The sequence below is a fragment of the Chelonia mydas genome, chromosome 1 (assembly GCF_015237465.2).
Source record: "Chelonia mydas isolate rCheMyd1 chromosome 1, rCheMyd1.pri.v2, whole genome shotgun sequence".
Lineage (NCBI taxonomy): Eukaryota > Metazoa > Chordata > Testudines > Cheloniidae > Chelonia > Chelonia mydas.
In genome coordinates, this window is record NC_057849.1 from 132,513,944 (window position 1) to 132,529,917 (window position 15,974).

The window sequence follows — 15,974 nt, forward strand, 5'->3', positions numbered from 1 at the left end:
GATCATTTTACTCCTTTAGATGTGCTGCTTGTGTTCCCTGCAATGCTCTGTGTGCAAGGAAGCTTGAAATATACAGCATGGAGAGTTCCCAGGCCTTGCTTAGCTAAGGCCTAGTGTGGTGGAAATCCTGTTTGTACCATGTCTCTGTCTGCCCTCCAACCACAATGAATCAGAACTTGAAGCACACAAGGAGATGCATGGTTTGTGATAACCCAGCTGTAGTGAATGGAGCTAGGGGTGGAGAGGGGCAAGTCAGGGTCTCCTTAGAGCTATTGTCTGCTGAAGCTGCAAGAAAGCCTGCCTACATGATTTCTTTCTTTCACTTGCAGCACAATCACAAGGATGGCAGGGGGGCAGTTCCTGGAGTCTTCTGTCTGATAGAGATGATGTTTTGTAAGTGAGGAAATTTGAGTAACATGAGCAGTAAGAAACTATTGCTCAACAAAAAGAGATCCACAAAAAGTTTGTGCAAAAATATACCAGGGTTTTGGAAATGCAGCACAACATGGTCACCACAACATGGCTGCAATTTCTCTGCAAAATGTAAAAAAACAGCTATCACTGGACCCTCCCGCCTCCATACACACTAAGAGGAAGTAAAAAAGAACAAAGAAAAGCAGCAATTACGAACAATAAGCACTTTGTTATGCTATTTTCTGGAGCCAGCATATTGTTGCCATTGATTTTTTAAGCAAAACGTCCCATTAATTTCAACTGAGATTTCTGCTTAATAATGGTTGGCATGATATGGCCCAGAGTTATTATCTGTTCAAAAGGTATTGTTCTAACTAGAGTGATTTTAAAATGGGATTTTTTTCCTGGTGGTTGGGATTTTGGGACTAAATACAGTAACCCACCTGATGTCAGACAGTGTTCAAGGGCCAGAAGACATTGAGAAGGCAATAATAACTGCAAACAAAAATACAAGGGGGAAAATCCTTTCACATCGACATGAAGGGGAACCAGGGAGTGACATACACGTTCTTTTCACTCCCCCCTCCTCCCCTCCCCGCCCTTCCATCATTGCATTAGGTCCACAAAGATAGCATCCCCCTGTGTTGTATTGGTTTGCTGCGTATTTACCCTGCCCGTTTTCTAGTACGGGGGCGCGTGTAATGTCCTAGCTGCTACAACAGGCCTTTCCTTGTGATAATTTGGCAGTAGTACAAATCTCACACACACAAATTCCCTCACATTCTTTTCAGGGACAGCTGTCTACAAAAATAATGCTTTCCGTAGGGGATCTGGCTGCTGGCTTTTGCTTTTTTAGCGCGGTGTAATAAATAAATAAATAAATAAATAAATAAATAAATATTAAGATAAAAAGGAAGCAAGGAACGGGGCGCGTAGCGAAAGGGTTAAAGCCGTCTACATGACATCATTCTCATTTGCATGGAAGTGAGGATATAACTGCTCGGGCAGGGAAAGCGCTTATGCTACAGTCCAGAGCAGCAGCGGCAAAGGCTACAGTTACTTCTGTGCAGAGCATCAGTGGTGAGGATACAATTTATATTTCAACTCTGGTTTTCTTTTCCCCCTTTCTCCCCTTTTATTAGCATGCATTTCTCCATCTCTACGCTGATGAGTGTGGATTTTTAGCTCGAGTTCTTCTTCAACACCCTTTGCTTTGTTACTAAATTTCAGGATGGGATATTCCTGTTGCTTTCAAAGGCACCCAAGAGATTTTAATTGTAAGCCCGTGTTTAAGACTAGTGGCGTCGTTAAAGGTGGACAGATTGGGAGAAAATGTTAAATGCGAGCCCAAGGAAAGAATGGGGGAAGCCCTCTCCATTTCCTTTGTTCTGGCTTGACAAAAAAAGCTGGCATCTTTGTCGACACTCATTGAATCTTTTCGTATCTGTGACCCAACAACGGGAGCTTTTGTTGATCTACGCATTACTACGTCCTTCCTTGCTATTTAGAAGGGAATTTACTGCAAGCAGATGTGTGCAAAAATCTCAAGCTCCCAATGCAGGGAGGGAGGGAGAGCAAGGGGAGGTTGTATTGTTTAAAATTCCAGCTGCTGAAAGAGGGGCTCTGTCTCTGTGTGTATGTATCGATACAAGAAAATCTTTTGTTTAAATCCAGGCAGCGTTGTGTCTGTGGCTGCATTGCTGAGAAGGAGAAAGGCAGCAAACGGAGAAGGGCGGTGGTTTGAGCTTCCTCAGACTGCAGCTGCAGTTCTTTGTGAGGAGAAAAGAATGCAGGACTTCAGCCAAATGTGCTAAGGGAAGGGAGAGCAGACAGACCCCAAGATGGAGAATGTGATTAGCATAGGCTAGTTCCTTGGCATTGGCATTATTTCACATTTTTGAGTGTGTGTGTGCATTAAATCTTTTTAAAAAAAGATAATAGCCTCTTCCAGGCACCATCCTCCCTATTGTTCTCTTCGTGGAAACATTGAAGAGATTTTAATGAGAAGAAAACAGTCTCAACAATAGGCAATTGTTTTGACAATGGATTAAATTTCCACTTAAAAAAATAAAACAACGTATTTCCTGCATTGATTTTGTTTTAAACTCCTTAATCAGCCTTGGCTAGATCTGTACATATCATTTCATCCCACTGTATGTTAACACGACGAATTTTATTTCACTGAATATATATCTTATTACCAAAAAAAGAAGAGGCTATTACGTACCTCTCAGCTAGGGAGGCGGGGTTGCTGGCTGGAGATCAAGGAGTAACGCTAAAAGGTGGAGGAGTCTAACTGTCTCTCCTTTCCACGCACAGATTAATCTGCAGAAATGTCCGACAAACCAAATATGGCTGAAATTGAGAAATTTGACAAGACTAAATTGAAGAAAATAGAAACGCAAGAGAAAAATCCACTGCCTTCAAAAGAAAGTAAGTATGTATAATTTAACAGGGAGAGGGAGAAGGCAAGGAAAAGATAAAGACCAGGGTAGAGACAGTTTTTATACATATATAAATTATGTGAAATATATGTATGATTACTGAGTAGATATAAAATATCCTAACCACTGTAAAGTTAACATAGTACATTTTATAATTTTTTTTACCAATTTTATAAATCTACATTTAATTTCTATACCATAAAATTTATTAAAGTTAATATTTAAAAAAGGTCAAGTACTTCATCTTTATTTTTAAAATTCTTATTTTTTCCTCTTTTTTTTTTTTTTTTTTTAGCAATTGAACAGGAGAAGCAAGCGGGTGAATCGTAATGAAATCTGCCCTTCCAAATTATGCACTGTACATTCCACAAGCATTGCCTTCTTATTTTACTTCTTTTAGCTGTTTAACTTTGTAAGATGCAAAGAGGTTGGATAAAGTTTAAATGACTGTACTGCCCCTTTCACATCAAAAAATAGAACTACTGACACTGAATGAAGGCGCTGCCTTTCCATCTGCCTGTCTGGGTTTGGTCCTGGTGGCATGAAAGAGCTTGCATGTTGATGAAAGAAGAACTTGGGTGGGACTACAGTAAACTAGTAACACATGAATAAATGCAAAGCTGTACCAAGGTCCTGCGAGCTGTAAAATGCAGTTAATCGAGTGCCATTTTTTTTTGTTCAAATGATTTTAATTATTGGAATGCACAATTTTTTTAATATGCAAATAAAATGTTTTAAAACCTGGATGGTATTGATGTGCTATCTTTTGGACAGTGATCTCACAGGATGAAGCGTAAGTGCCTGTGTTAACATGTGGGATGCTAGGAGACCTTTGGAGATTATTTAAAAAAAAAAAGTTTTTGGCTCTTGATATATGCTCTTGCCAATTTCAGTCCTACAACACTTAAAATAGATTTCTTTTCATTCATATTTATATGCATCACAGCTAACTTTGTTTGCTTTCCTGTAAATATGTTTAGTTCTAATACATATTTTTCAAATTTGAGGTAAATCAGCAGTTTTGTATTTTTTTAAAACATTTCCTTTTGTAGAAACCATTCTGTATCTTCACCCTTGAACTGCACTTTCTTCATGCAAATATGTAATTAATCTGCATTTCAGTTTAGTAGGCGGTACAATAATAGACTGAACCTAAAAATTTTAGAATAAATACATTAAGACAGCAACCAGGGTAGCCAGTCTTTTGCGTATTGTTGACCGCTCATTCTTTGTGCTGTGCTAAAAGTAAAACTATTAATGATCGTTTAATAAAGGGTATTCTGTGCAAATGAAGTTCTGCAGAATTAAATATGGTTTGGATCTGTTCAGAGATTCATTGGGTAATGTCTTTCTTATTAGTCACTGTATGATGATCTGACCTAGAATCTTGTTCGTAAAATTTAAAATTAATACTTTGGGGATAAAATCCATGTTAGTTTAAAAAATAAAAATCATGATGGGACAAAACTATCTTGTAAACCATCAGACAGTAGCATGCCATTTCACATAACCTGCTTTGTTATGTACACATTCATCTCCCATCCCTGTCACATGACACTGGGTGAAATTCTGGACCCATTTTAAAGGCAGGGGGCATCAGGATTTCATCGCTAAGCATATAGCAGCCTGAAATGACACTTCTTCATATGGGTGTTGTGGGGATGGTCTGTGAAGGTCACTAGTATCTTAGCTTATTCAGTGGCTAAGACTTGGTCCTGCACCTTCTTCCTGATTCAGGATCAATTGTACCCATGGGTGCTATGTGAATTAACTGCAACAGAGACAAATTTATCCCTGGGGGTAACTCCATTGATTTCATTGCGCCTTTTCCCTGAGTAAGGAGTATAGATCAGGGGCCTAATCCTGCAAGATGCTGAGTGCACCTAGTCTGTACTCAAAAGATACTGGGAGCACTCACCACCTCGCAGGATGAATTCTGTCCTTGACTGAATTCTCACCAGCATGAGCGCACAACTTGATTCCTCTAGCTTAATACTTACAACAGAATAAAGGCTCGATCCTGTAAGATGCTCTGTGGCCTTGAACTCCCACTGAAGTCAATGAAAATTGAAGGCATTCAACATCTTGTATGATCAAGCGTTGAATAAGGAAGTCTACATATTCTAAGAACTGGGATTCAGTGAAATGCTGATGTAATCCACTGAAAATCTGTTGGCAAAAATGCTTCAGGATAATTCCATTATGTTTAGGGTGGTCCATTAGAAAATAAAGTCAGTTATCTTTGCTTGTAGTGTTAGATTTTTAGGCTTTCATTTTCTTCCTCCTGAATTGTAGAAAAGGTACAGGAAACCAGTTAGAGTCTGAAAAATAGTTTAGACAATCACCTCCTAGCTTCTGATCTTAATCAGCTAGCACAGGAAGTAGCATATGACTAAACTCAAGAGTGTTACAGTCTACATTGTATGTGAGGTGGTCAATTAGAATGGCAGTGAGCATCTGCTTGCAGTGGTTCATCTCTGCAAAGAAAATCGGAGCAATATATTTAAAAAGAATTAGAGCATTGGACACAGAGGACCAGATCCTCGGTGTAAATTGGCATAGCTCCATTTAAGTCAATGAGCTATGCTGATTTAAACCACTTGAGGAGCTGGCCCAATATCATGTATTTGTGGTACTGTGGCCAGTAGCTTCACATTCCCTTTTATGGCATGCATTTAGATTGATGCCTCATGAACTTAACCTGTAGCTATCTGATTGCAGCTTTGATAAATTGTAATTCAATGTGTGTGTGTGTGTGTAGGTGAATATAGGATGGCTCAGGCAAATGGTAATTGGATATAGAACCTTTCCCTTCTAGGTCACTGGTCCAAATGCACCAGAAGTCAGTAATGTTCAAAGAGTGTTACCATCTGCTAGCTGTTTGATGGCCTACAGTATATGATGAGTTTCCAGCCCAGTCTCCAGTAGGGAGGTGATTTTGTCACAACTGATGTGAATTAGTCCTATTGTCAGGATCCTCAATAGAGAGGCAAAGCATCTGATGAAGTGAGCTGTGGCTCACGAAAGCTTATGCTCAAATAAATTCGTTAGTCTCTAAGGTGCCGCAAGTTCTCCTTTTCTTTTTGCGAATACAGACTAACACGGCTGCTACTATGAAACCTGTCAGTATTTGATGGTGATCCCTCCAGGTCAGATTTGAAGAATACCGGACCCCATTCTCCATTGCTTTACACCATGTGAAGCTATTTATATCAGTGCAAAGTGAGTGCACAGTGGCTGCAAAACATTCCCCACAGTGTGAAAAAAGAGTTCTAAATATGGTAGCATCGTACATTCACGTAGCACAAGTGTAAGTGAGCACACAAGGTGCAAGGCAGGGGAGAATCAGACCTACTGTGATGCTCCTTACTCTTCTAGAGTTGTACCGTGAATAATAGACAGGTTTAGGTTTAGGCTGTAGCGCTGTCAATCTAGCAACTTTCACCAGTATTAAATTCACTAAAAAAATTACAGGCAAGAAACCTGGTTATGAAAAAAAGGTCATTTGAAACAGAGCAGCACATATGGTTTTTGATCTCACATGCTGTGCAGCCACATCAGCCCAGCCCCCCTCAGGGACAAAGTCTTCATGATGTCTGATGTGCTGTCTCCCCCTCCCCCACCTCCACCCCCACCAGAAATGCAGCTCAGCTTCAGAGAACTGCCTAGGTTATGAAATGTTTAGTGGTGCCTTCAAGCTCTGAAGCAAATTGTTCATTTTAGGGTTTTAAATAAGATTTTTCACTGTCATACAAGCTGCAAGATCTATATATTGAACAGAAAACATACGCTCCCAATATCCAAAATAGCTCCTTTTGGCACTAAATTTACAGAAAAAAATTGTTGAGCCTTTCCGTAATGCAAACATTTAGGCTATTTTTGTGCAATGCTGAATGTGTGATAAAACACCACTTCCCTTGGTAACCTTTACTTCCCTAGTAACCGGGTAGAAATGAACACCAAAGACCAGTTTCTAGCTTTTAGTTTAATCATATGTGGCGAACACATGTAGCTATTGAAGAAAATTATTTTTAAAAAGAAGGAATGAATAAGTACTACTCCAAATGGTACATTAAAGTAATTCATGTGTTTGACTGTGGAAAATGATAAGCCAAGCCATAAGGATGGTGCAAAAAATAACATAGGACAGAGAAAGTGGGCATTTTAATCCCACATATGGTAGAATTTTCTTTAATGCAATTAAAATATAGCTGAAGCTTACTGATTCATACACATTAGTACAAATATGCAAATCAACCTTAGAAATCTGTAAGAGAAGGCTGGGGAAGGCAGTTTCCTCTGATAGCATTTGATGTGCTTATTTTATACACTTTGCAATACAACAGAATGGGAAATGGAATTGCAAAGAAAACTGGCTATTTTGTTAATTTGTATAAAGGCAATTTTATATATCATCTCTGTGTTATTTGTACACTGTTTGACATATTAATTTGTCACCGTCCCTGTGATATGATTATTTTTAGAAAGCATTGTTGTTAACCATGTACCTACTTTAAAGCTGTATAACTTGTGACAAGGAAGAATCCATTTTCCCTCCTGCTCTGAGTGAAGGATTTCCAAATTAAAGGCTGGATTTCAATACTGCTGCCTTCAAGCTTTCAAAAATCATGAGGCAGACCACCAAAAATCATGAGTTTTTTTTAGAAATTATAAATTTGGGGGTTTTTTTATTTGCCTTCTGTTTTGCTGTGCACTAGGGTCACATTTTCAAGCTTTCCTCCTTAGCCACAAGCACTAAAACAATGTGGGGGGGGGGGGGGGGGGGGGTAGAAAACGCAAAACCTGAGATTCTCACAAAATCTCAGGTCTCCCAGAGCTGGGGCTTTAAGAAAAATGTCAAATAGTGTGAGACTCAAAATAAAATTGTGAGAGTTGGCTACACTGAATTGGTTCTGCCACCCTTACTCATGTTAAGGTAGTATTTTTTGGCCCAAATCAATAGGACTACTCATTACTTACTACTCAGTATGAGAAGAGTGATCAAAGAAGGCTATAAGCAAAAATTTCTTAAAAGATATGGAACCTGTTGTTCTGGTTTTTCTGATACCTTTGGATTTATTTTCTGATACTTTTTAAATTTATTTACCTAGTATATACTGTTTCTTGTGTTGAATAATGAAAAAATGATTAGCAAATATCATGCAAATACAAGCACTGCAACGTATTTGCCGTTAATCCTCTGGGATAGTATTATTTGGATGGTCACCCACTCATGATAGCTCATCCAAAAAAATTATGTGTTATTCATCATTCTGCTGTTCAGAATGTTTAATTCCTGAAATCAGGGAGCAGAAACAGTATCATGTGACCTCGTTGACCAATCACACACCATGAACAGCAAATAGTAAATGTGAACCGTTCAAGAACAACCCATACCTTGAAATTTGTTTGCATAATCCTTGTGAATACTGAATACCCTTGCAGAAATTAGAATCATCTTAGGAGGCATTTGACAACGGGAGGGTGCGGGTGGGGGTTGTAAATTAGCATGTACTATTATTTGCAATAAATAATTCAGCCAACCCAAATTTCCTGTGATGGTCCAAACCTGCAGTAGTGCCAAAATTAGAAAGATGAGACAGTTGCAGATGTGATAGCTAGTTTTATAAGGTGATATCCCCATTGAAATCAATGCCAACATTCCCATTACTTTCAATGAGGACAAGATTTCACCCATAATGGTAGTATAGTTTACAAGGTGTTTTTAATAAATCTGAACACAAATTTCTTTGGTGGATATGTCTTTACCCCCACTGAGCTTACACTGTTACTGGACATTTTGCAGCTAGGGCAGAATGCCAGAGCTGTAAATCTTGCCAGATTGTAATTGCCTGTCAGCACCTTACTGCTGCGGGTGGCATTTTCACTTAGGAGAGCTCAACAATTGTCTTCCCTCTACAATCTCATTCAAAGGGCAGTTTGTGTAGTTATTGGCCACCAAGCAGTAGGAAGTGCATAGATGTGTGTCTTTCTCTGAGACGACTTAGCCAGAAAGTGAGAGATTGCAGAGGAGATGATGGAAATGGCCGTAAATTGGGAAATTAAGAAAAAGTCCATAACTAGAATCTGGAACATAAATAATACTTTAAAAATCAAATGTTCTTTAGATTAGTTTTCACTTGATTTCTTATACTGGTGCTTATTTACCCTATGTTTTGGCTTTTTAAAACATTTTGAAATGGCAAAATATTGCTGCAAAACGATTATTAGCACTGTAATTCATTTTCAAGTCACTCTAGTTATGTGTGGAAAACAATCAGCAGTACATTAATGATAGGGTTATTGCCTCTAGAAGTTTGTAATTTGAATGATAAGCTACCCCACAATCCAGGGGCTTGTCCACACCTGATCATTCCCTGGCATAAGTTAGAACAGGCTGAGGGCTGTTCTAACTTGTATCAATTGCCCAGAATAGTAAGATGTTCTGACAAGAGTTTTGTATGACCATATAATTAACAAGCGGTAAATGCATCATATTGCTCTGCCCTTTATCACCTTGATTATTTTCACTTATGTAGTTATGAATAAGCATGCACTATACTCTTCACTGACTGAGCACCCCAGGTGGCCAAAAAGGTTATGACTAAAAATGTAGCATTTAACTTTATGGCTGGTTGGGACAGAGCAATGTGCTACTGAGAAAGGGAAGATCCCAGGTGTAGGTACTGAGAGGATTAACACAGAAAGGTAAACTAAGAACATAAGAACAGCCATTCTGGGTGAAACCAAAGTATCCTAATGATATCAAACCCATTTTCCGAAGCCTGACATGGTCAGTCAATGGAGAGATTAAGAAGAGTGACCCAGCTGTAGAGCACCCTTCCCAAATGGAAATGTGGCAAAGGTCTTACCTTAGGGATTCATTCCCTGAAGAAGGCATAAGCTCCACAGTGTCCTTGATCTCCTCTGCATTCAGGGGCACAGGAGAAACCAGCAAGGCCTGAAACATTGCTGATGCCATCTTATGTTTGTTCTGTTTTTACTTTTTTCTTCTGCTTTCTTTTCATTTCTCCTCATGGTGCACTGCAATCTGCCTCTCCAAAATCGGCAACGTTATGCCTGTCTTCCAGATGGCTCTTGGTGCAGACAATTTGTTGCTCCATGTTGTATGTGTTGCAGGCTGCCAAGTTCCTGTGTGCTTGTCAAGCTCCAGTTTGTTTTACTCTGGCCTGTGGACCATTCAAGGGTGCCTCGACCTGAAGTGATCCTGATCTTTTGCTCATCTGCCTATAGAACAACAGATAGTATTGGTATCTCCTTGCTTCCTGGTGGCAAGAAGAGACTAAGAGGGCAAGTTGTTCACATGGTTTCTTTAAAACCACAACCATAATGGAAAAAAGCTTTTTTTTGTGGGAGGGAGGGAAGCACTCAAGAGGGAAGGGGACTTTGGCTGAAGCTAAAGGGAGGGAAGCAAGCAAGATAGCTTTTTCCTTGTTTTTTGTATTTGTCATTTTCAGTCTTTTCCTAGAACTACTTTGGAAAATGTCTTGGAAAATACGCACTTTCTCTTTCTTGAAAAATATCCATTACATTTTGTTACATTCATTGGCAATGCAGCTGTTTCAAGGATGATGCTAGGTAACAAATTGTTGAGGTGGGGAATTTAAGATACATTTGTAAAATGGTTGGTTCATACCAATACGTTCTGGTTGCTTTGCACCATTCCACTAAAGGAGAGCAGTCATAAAGCTGGTTTAACCAGCCATTTAAGTTGGATTTATTGCTGCTTTCCATCATAGGAGTGGTGCGAAGTAGCCTGAATGTGCAGCTGGACCTTCATTTTATGTAATTATAGAGACATTGCTATTTTAGGGAAATATCACTGTTCAGCCAAAGGCCTTGCTTCATAGTGGCATAGCCAGGTCTACCAACAAATCTCAGCCTAAGAATACATCTGAAGCCATGAGGAAGTCTGAGGTTCTCCTGAAGTTGTGTCTAGGTGGGTATTAATATAATGACTCTAAACGGAATTCAAATTTGTGATGATTTTTATAAGGGCAATCATTTCCCAGAGATAGCTAGGGAAATGTAAAAAGTGAGTGAGTGTTATAGGCTTCAGTGATATTATTCATTCCTTGTAATTCCAACAGCATTAGGGATAAGAAGTCTCTGATGTGAAAAGCTGAATTGTTCACCCTCTGGTTTGACACATGGAAGAGAGCAAGGTGGATCCTAGACAGCCTTATCCACACAACTCATGACTGTAAAAGCAGCTGATGCTTGTTTGGACCACGCAGAGAATTAAGCTCCCATGAAGAGGTTCACATTTTTCGGGAACAACTTTAATGACCACTCTGTGAAATGTACAAAAATCAGCTGCTTGCCTTGGGCGCGGCAGTTTGCTTTGCAGTATCAAATGGGAGAACAGGCCAAAGGCTGCTGGTGAATAAACCTTTAAAGAAAAAGGCTGCAAGTTGCACAGTTCTAAACATGTACGTGTGTGGCTTCGCTGGTGCTTCGCTTGTTAAAAATCATCTCTGCAGCATGTGGGAGGTGTTAGTTCCATTGAGAAATGTCAGTGTAGCTCTCAGTGTCCTTGCTGCCTTTTTAAAAGTTAAAGCTGGGAACAGTAAACTTCTGCCTGGCATTCAATACAGCGGTGCATAGACAATCCAGGAAGTTTTTGGAAAGCGTAGGGGACAATTTCCTGGTGCAAGTGCTAGGGGAGCCAACTAGGGGGGGCGCTTTTCTTGACCTGCTGCTCACAAACCAGGTAGAATTAGTGGGGGAAGCAAAAGTGGATGGGAATCTGGGAGGCAGTGACCATGAGTTGGTTGAGTTCAGGATCCTGACGCAGGGAAGGAAGGTAAGCAGCAGGATACGGACCCTGGACTTCAGGAAAGCAGACTTCGACTCCCTCAGGGAACAGATGGCCAGGATCCCCTGGGGGACTAACATGAAGGGGAAGGGAGTCCAGGAGAGCTGGCTGTATTTCAAGGAATCCCTGTTGAGGTTACAGGGACAAACCATCCCGATGAGTCGAAAGAATAGTAAATATGGCAGGCGACCAGCTTGGCTTAATGGTGAAATCCTAGCGGATCTTAAACATAAAAAAGAAGCTTACAAGAAGTGGAAGGTTGGACATATGACCAGGGAAGAGTATAAAAATATTGCTCGGGCATGTAGGAAAGATATCAGGAGGGCCAAATCGCACCTGGAGCTGCAGCTAGCAAGAGATGTCAAGAGTAACAAGAAGGGTTTCTTCAGGTATGTTGGCAACAAGAAGAAAGCCAAGGAAAGTGTGGGCCCCTTACTGAATGAGGGAGGCAACCTAGTGACAGAGGATGTGGAAAAAGCTAATGTACTCAATGCTTTTTTTGCCTCTGTTTTCACTAACAAGGTCAGCTCCCAGACTGCTGCGCTGGGCATCACAAAATGGGGAAGAGATGGCCAGCCCTCTGTAGAGATAGAGGTGGTTAGGGACTATTTAGAAAAGCTGGACGTGCACAAGTCCATGGGGCCGGACGAATTGCATCCGAGAGTGCTGAAGGAATTGGCGGCTGTGATTGCAGAGCCCTTGGCCATTATCTTTGAAAACTCGTGGCGAACGGGGGAAGTCCCGGATGACTGGAAAAAGGCTAATGTAGTGCCCATCTTTAAAAAAGGGAAGAAGGAGGATCCTGGGAACTACAGGCCAGTCAGCCTCACCTCAGTCCCTGGAAAAATCATGGAGCAGGTCCTCAAAGAATCAATCCTGAAGCACTTAGAGGAGAGGAAAGTGATCAGGAACAGTCAGCATGGATTCACCAAGGGAAGGTCATGCCTGACTAATCTAATCGCCTTTTATGATGAGATTACTGGTTCTGTGGATGAAGGGAAAGCAGTGGATGTATTGTTTCTTGACTTTAGCAAAGCTTTTGACACGGTCTCCCACAGCATTCTTGTCAGCAAGTTAAGGAAGTATGGGCTGGATGAATGCACTATAAGGTGGGTAGAAAGCTGGCTAGATTGTCGGGCTCAACGGGTAGTGATCAATGGCTCCATGTCTAGTTGGCAGCCAGTGTCAAGTGGAGTGCCCCAGGGGTCGGTCCTGGGGCCGGTTTTGTTCAATATCTTCATAAATGATCTGGAGGATGGTGTGGATTGCACTCTCAGCAAATTTGCGGATGATACTAAACTGGGAGGAGTGGTAGATACGCTGGAGGGGAGGGATAGGATACAGAAGGACCTAGACAAATTGGAGGATTGGGCCAAAAGAAATCTGATGAGGTTCAATAAGGATAAGTGCAGGGTCCTGCACTTAGGACGGAAGAACCCAATGCACCGCTACAGACTAGGGACCGAATGGCTAGGCAGCAGTTCTGCGGAAAAGGACCTAGGGGTGACAGTGGACGAGAAGCTGGATATGAGTCAGCAGTGTGCCCTTGTTGCCAAGAAGGCCAATGGCATTTTGGGATGTATAAGTAGGGGCATAGCGAGCAGATCGAGGGACGTGATCGTTCCCCTCTATTCGACACTGGTGAGGCCTCATCTGGAGTACTGTGTCCAGTTTTGGGCCCCACACTACAAGAAGGATGTGGATAAATTGGAAAGAGTCCAGCGAAGGGCAACAAAAATGATTAGGGGTCTAGAGCACATGACTTATGAGGAGAGGCTGAGGGAGCTGGGATTGTTTAGTCTGCAGAAGAGAAGAATGAGGGGGGATTTGATAGCTGCTTTCAACTACCTGAAAGGGGGTTCCAAAGAGGATGGCTCTAGACTGTTCTCAATGGTAGCAGATGACAGAACGAGGAGTAATGGTCTCAAGTTGCAATGGGGGAGGTTTAGATTGGATATTAGGAAAAACTTTTTCACTAAGAGGGTGGTGAAACACTGGAATGCGTTACCTAGGGAGGTGGTAGAATCTCCTTCCTTACAGGTTTTTAAGGTCAGGCTTGACAAAGCCCTGGCTGGGATGATTTAACTGGGACTTGGTCCTGCTTTGAGCAGGGGGTTGGACTAGATGACCTTCTGGGGTCCCTTCCAACCCTGATATTCTATGATTCTATGATTCTATGATTCTCTGAAAGGTCTGTAAATGATGGCATGTTTATGTCCTTGCGGAAAGCTGTATAATCATGTATACAGTAATATTCTAATGTTATATTATTACATACAATATTCTAATGTAATAATAAATGTCGCTTCACATATTTTGGGGGGCCAATTTGGTGATTTGGTGAGCCAATGATACCTACACAACTTTGTTTTCAATACAGGATATAGGGCATGCTGTGGATACCAACGTATATTTTGCCTGTGGTATGTAAAATAGGAAAATGCAGGCACTGTATTTAGATTTGGAATAACTTTGGCTCACTTTTTAAAACCTGCAAAAAGAAAAGGCGTACTTGTGGCACCTTAGAGACTAACAAATTTATTGCGAAAGCTTATGCTCAGATAAATTTGTTAGTCTCTAAGGTGCCACAAGTCCTCCTTTTCTTTTTGCGGATACAGACTAACATGGCTGCTACTCTGAAACCTTTTTAAAACCTGGGTGCCTAAAGTTAGGCTCCCAAATCCATACCTAGGATGGGGGGGGAGAGGGGAAGACAAAGGTCCCAAAGATGCCGAACTCACATTTCTCCCTTTGCAAATGCTGTGCCACAAATAAGTGCCCTGATTTTCAAAGGTGCTGAGCACTCACAGCTTCCCCTCGCCCCTTGGGGAGATTTGTGGCCGCTCAGTGCATTTGAAAATCAGGCCACTCTTATGTAAGTGCCTAAATATGAATTTAGGCACCTAACTCTTGGCACCCCCATTTGTAAATTTTGGCTGAAGCTTCTAAGACTTTGTCTACACTGCCAATTGAACGTCACAACTTTTGTCATTCATGGCAAGTGCCTGTGTGAACGCCTGCGTTGTCGGCAGGATCGCTCTTCTGGCGACAACGCGAACCCTGCTCGTAGGGGGTGGAAGTATTTTGTCAGCAAAAGTGCTGACAAACAGCATTTAAACTGCCAGACATTTAGCGACATGGCCGTGTCACTAAAAGCTGTGTAGTGTAGACAAAACCTAAATTAGCTTCTATTGTACCTCTCAGGCAGGTGTCAACTGTAATGAGTGCTCATCAGAAGGCCTGGAGGTTTGGATAGATCTCCCATCTTTGAATGCTTATGTAAAATTGAATTAAATCTTCCGAGTTCTTCTTTCTCCTTCCCTACCCACTGCCTTCTTTATTTGACATTTTTCTCTTTTTTTCCCCAAACCTAGTCATCTCCCCTCCCCTCCCAACTCCTTGTCTTCCTCTGTGTTCCTATTCCCCCACTCTCTGAATACAATTTTCTCTTTGGCTGATCCCCCAATAATTCCAGTTCTGCATTCGCATGATCCTTGTCTTTTCCTTAGCCCTCACACTGCCCTGATCCAAAATCTGTTTGTGTGCCTGTGACCCAAGAAACTCTTAATGCTAGCTGGCAAGGGTGTTACAGGAAGATCCTGATTCTGGTATGCACATTCTGGTTCACCAAATAATGTAATGCAAGGTTGCAGATGAAAGCTGGTGTCACATTAGTTATTAATATCACTGTGAACAGTATGTAAGGTGTTATGTATATACACTAAAAATATAATCTTAGTATCTGTATCAAGGTATTGGTCGCCAGCAAAGGTGAAAAACAGTTTTGTCAGACAAAAGATGTTAATTTACATCCTGACAGAGAGATAGGTGAATTAAAGCATTGTAAGACGACACAATGGTTGCCCATTTCCATACAAAGTCAAATGTTAACCAAGAGATGTGAAGCCAACTGTAAAGGACATGCAGGAAAAAACATGGTTATCCTGTTTATGAGCAAAGATAATGAACTTTGGAGCTATTTCTAGAAAGCAAAGATGACACTTCTTCATCCTGCACTTTGGACGTAAACAGGCAGTGCATTTAGATTAATGAAAACGGGATCTTGGTTGAAAACGTGAAGAAGTCCTTGGGTAACATAATCTTGTTTAGACAGGACACTAAACTGTTAGTTAAATTTAGTCTCTAGAAAGCATGCTGTGATTTTGTTTTATATGTAACCATTTGTTTCCAATATCCTTACTATCTCCTGAATCTCTAAGTCTTGGATAATAAATTGATTAGTGTTTGTACTATAAATATATCTCAGTACTGTGGAG

General features: G+C 40.9%; 1 protein-coding gene and 1 long non-coding RNA gene across 2 annotated transcripts in view; one reads left to right on the plus strand and one right to left on the minus strand.

The window, feature by feature from the left end:
- The first annotated feature begins 1,403 nt into the window (after positions 1-1,403).
- TMSB4X (thymosin beta 4 X-linked) lies at positions 1,404-3,602 on the plus strand. Its single transcript, XM_007060203.4, has 3 exons — positions 1,404-1,494; positions 2,734-2,847; positions 3,154-3,602. Exons 2-3 carry the CDS (start codon positions 2,748-2,750, stop codon positions 3,186-3,188), a joined length of 135 nt encoding a protein of 44 aa, XP_007060265.1. The 5' UTR covers positions 1,404-1,494; positions 2,734-2,747; the 3' UTR covers positions 3,189-3,602.
- LOC119566429 overlaps positions 3,582-15,974 on the minus strand; it is a 35,114-nt gene continuing 22,721 nt past the window's right edge. Inside the window, exon 3 of the long non-coding RNA XR_005225490.2 lies at positions 3,582-10,106. This is a non-coding gene — a long non-coding RNA (uncharacterized LOC119566429). The remainder of the gene's footprint in view (positions 10,107-15,974) is intronic.

What these genes read in the sequence shown, in the direction of transcription:
- TMSB4X (XM_007060203.4), top strand. Translation starts at nt 2,748, where the DNA reads ATGTCCGACAAACCAAATATGGCTGAAATTGAGAAATTTGACAAGACT. An exon ending in TCCACTGCCTTCAAAAGAAA is followed by an intron (nt 2,848 to 3,153) that starts GTAAGTATGTAT and finishes TTTTTTTTTTAG; the next exon opens with CAATTGAACAGGAGAAGCAA.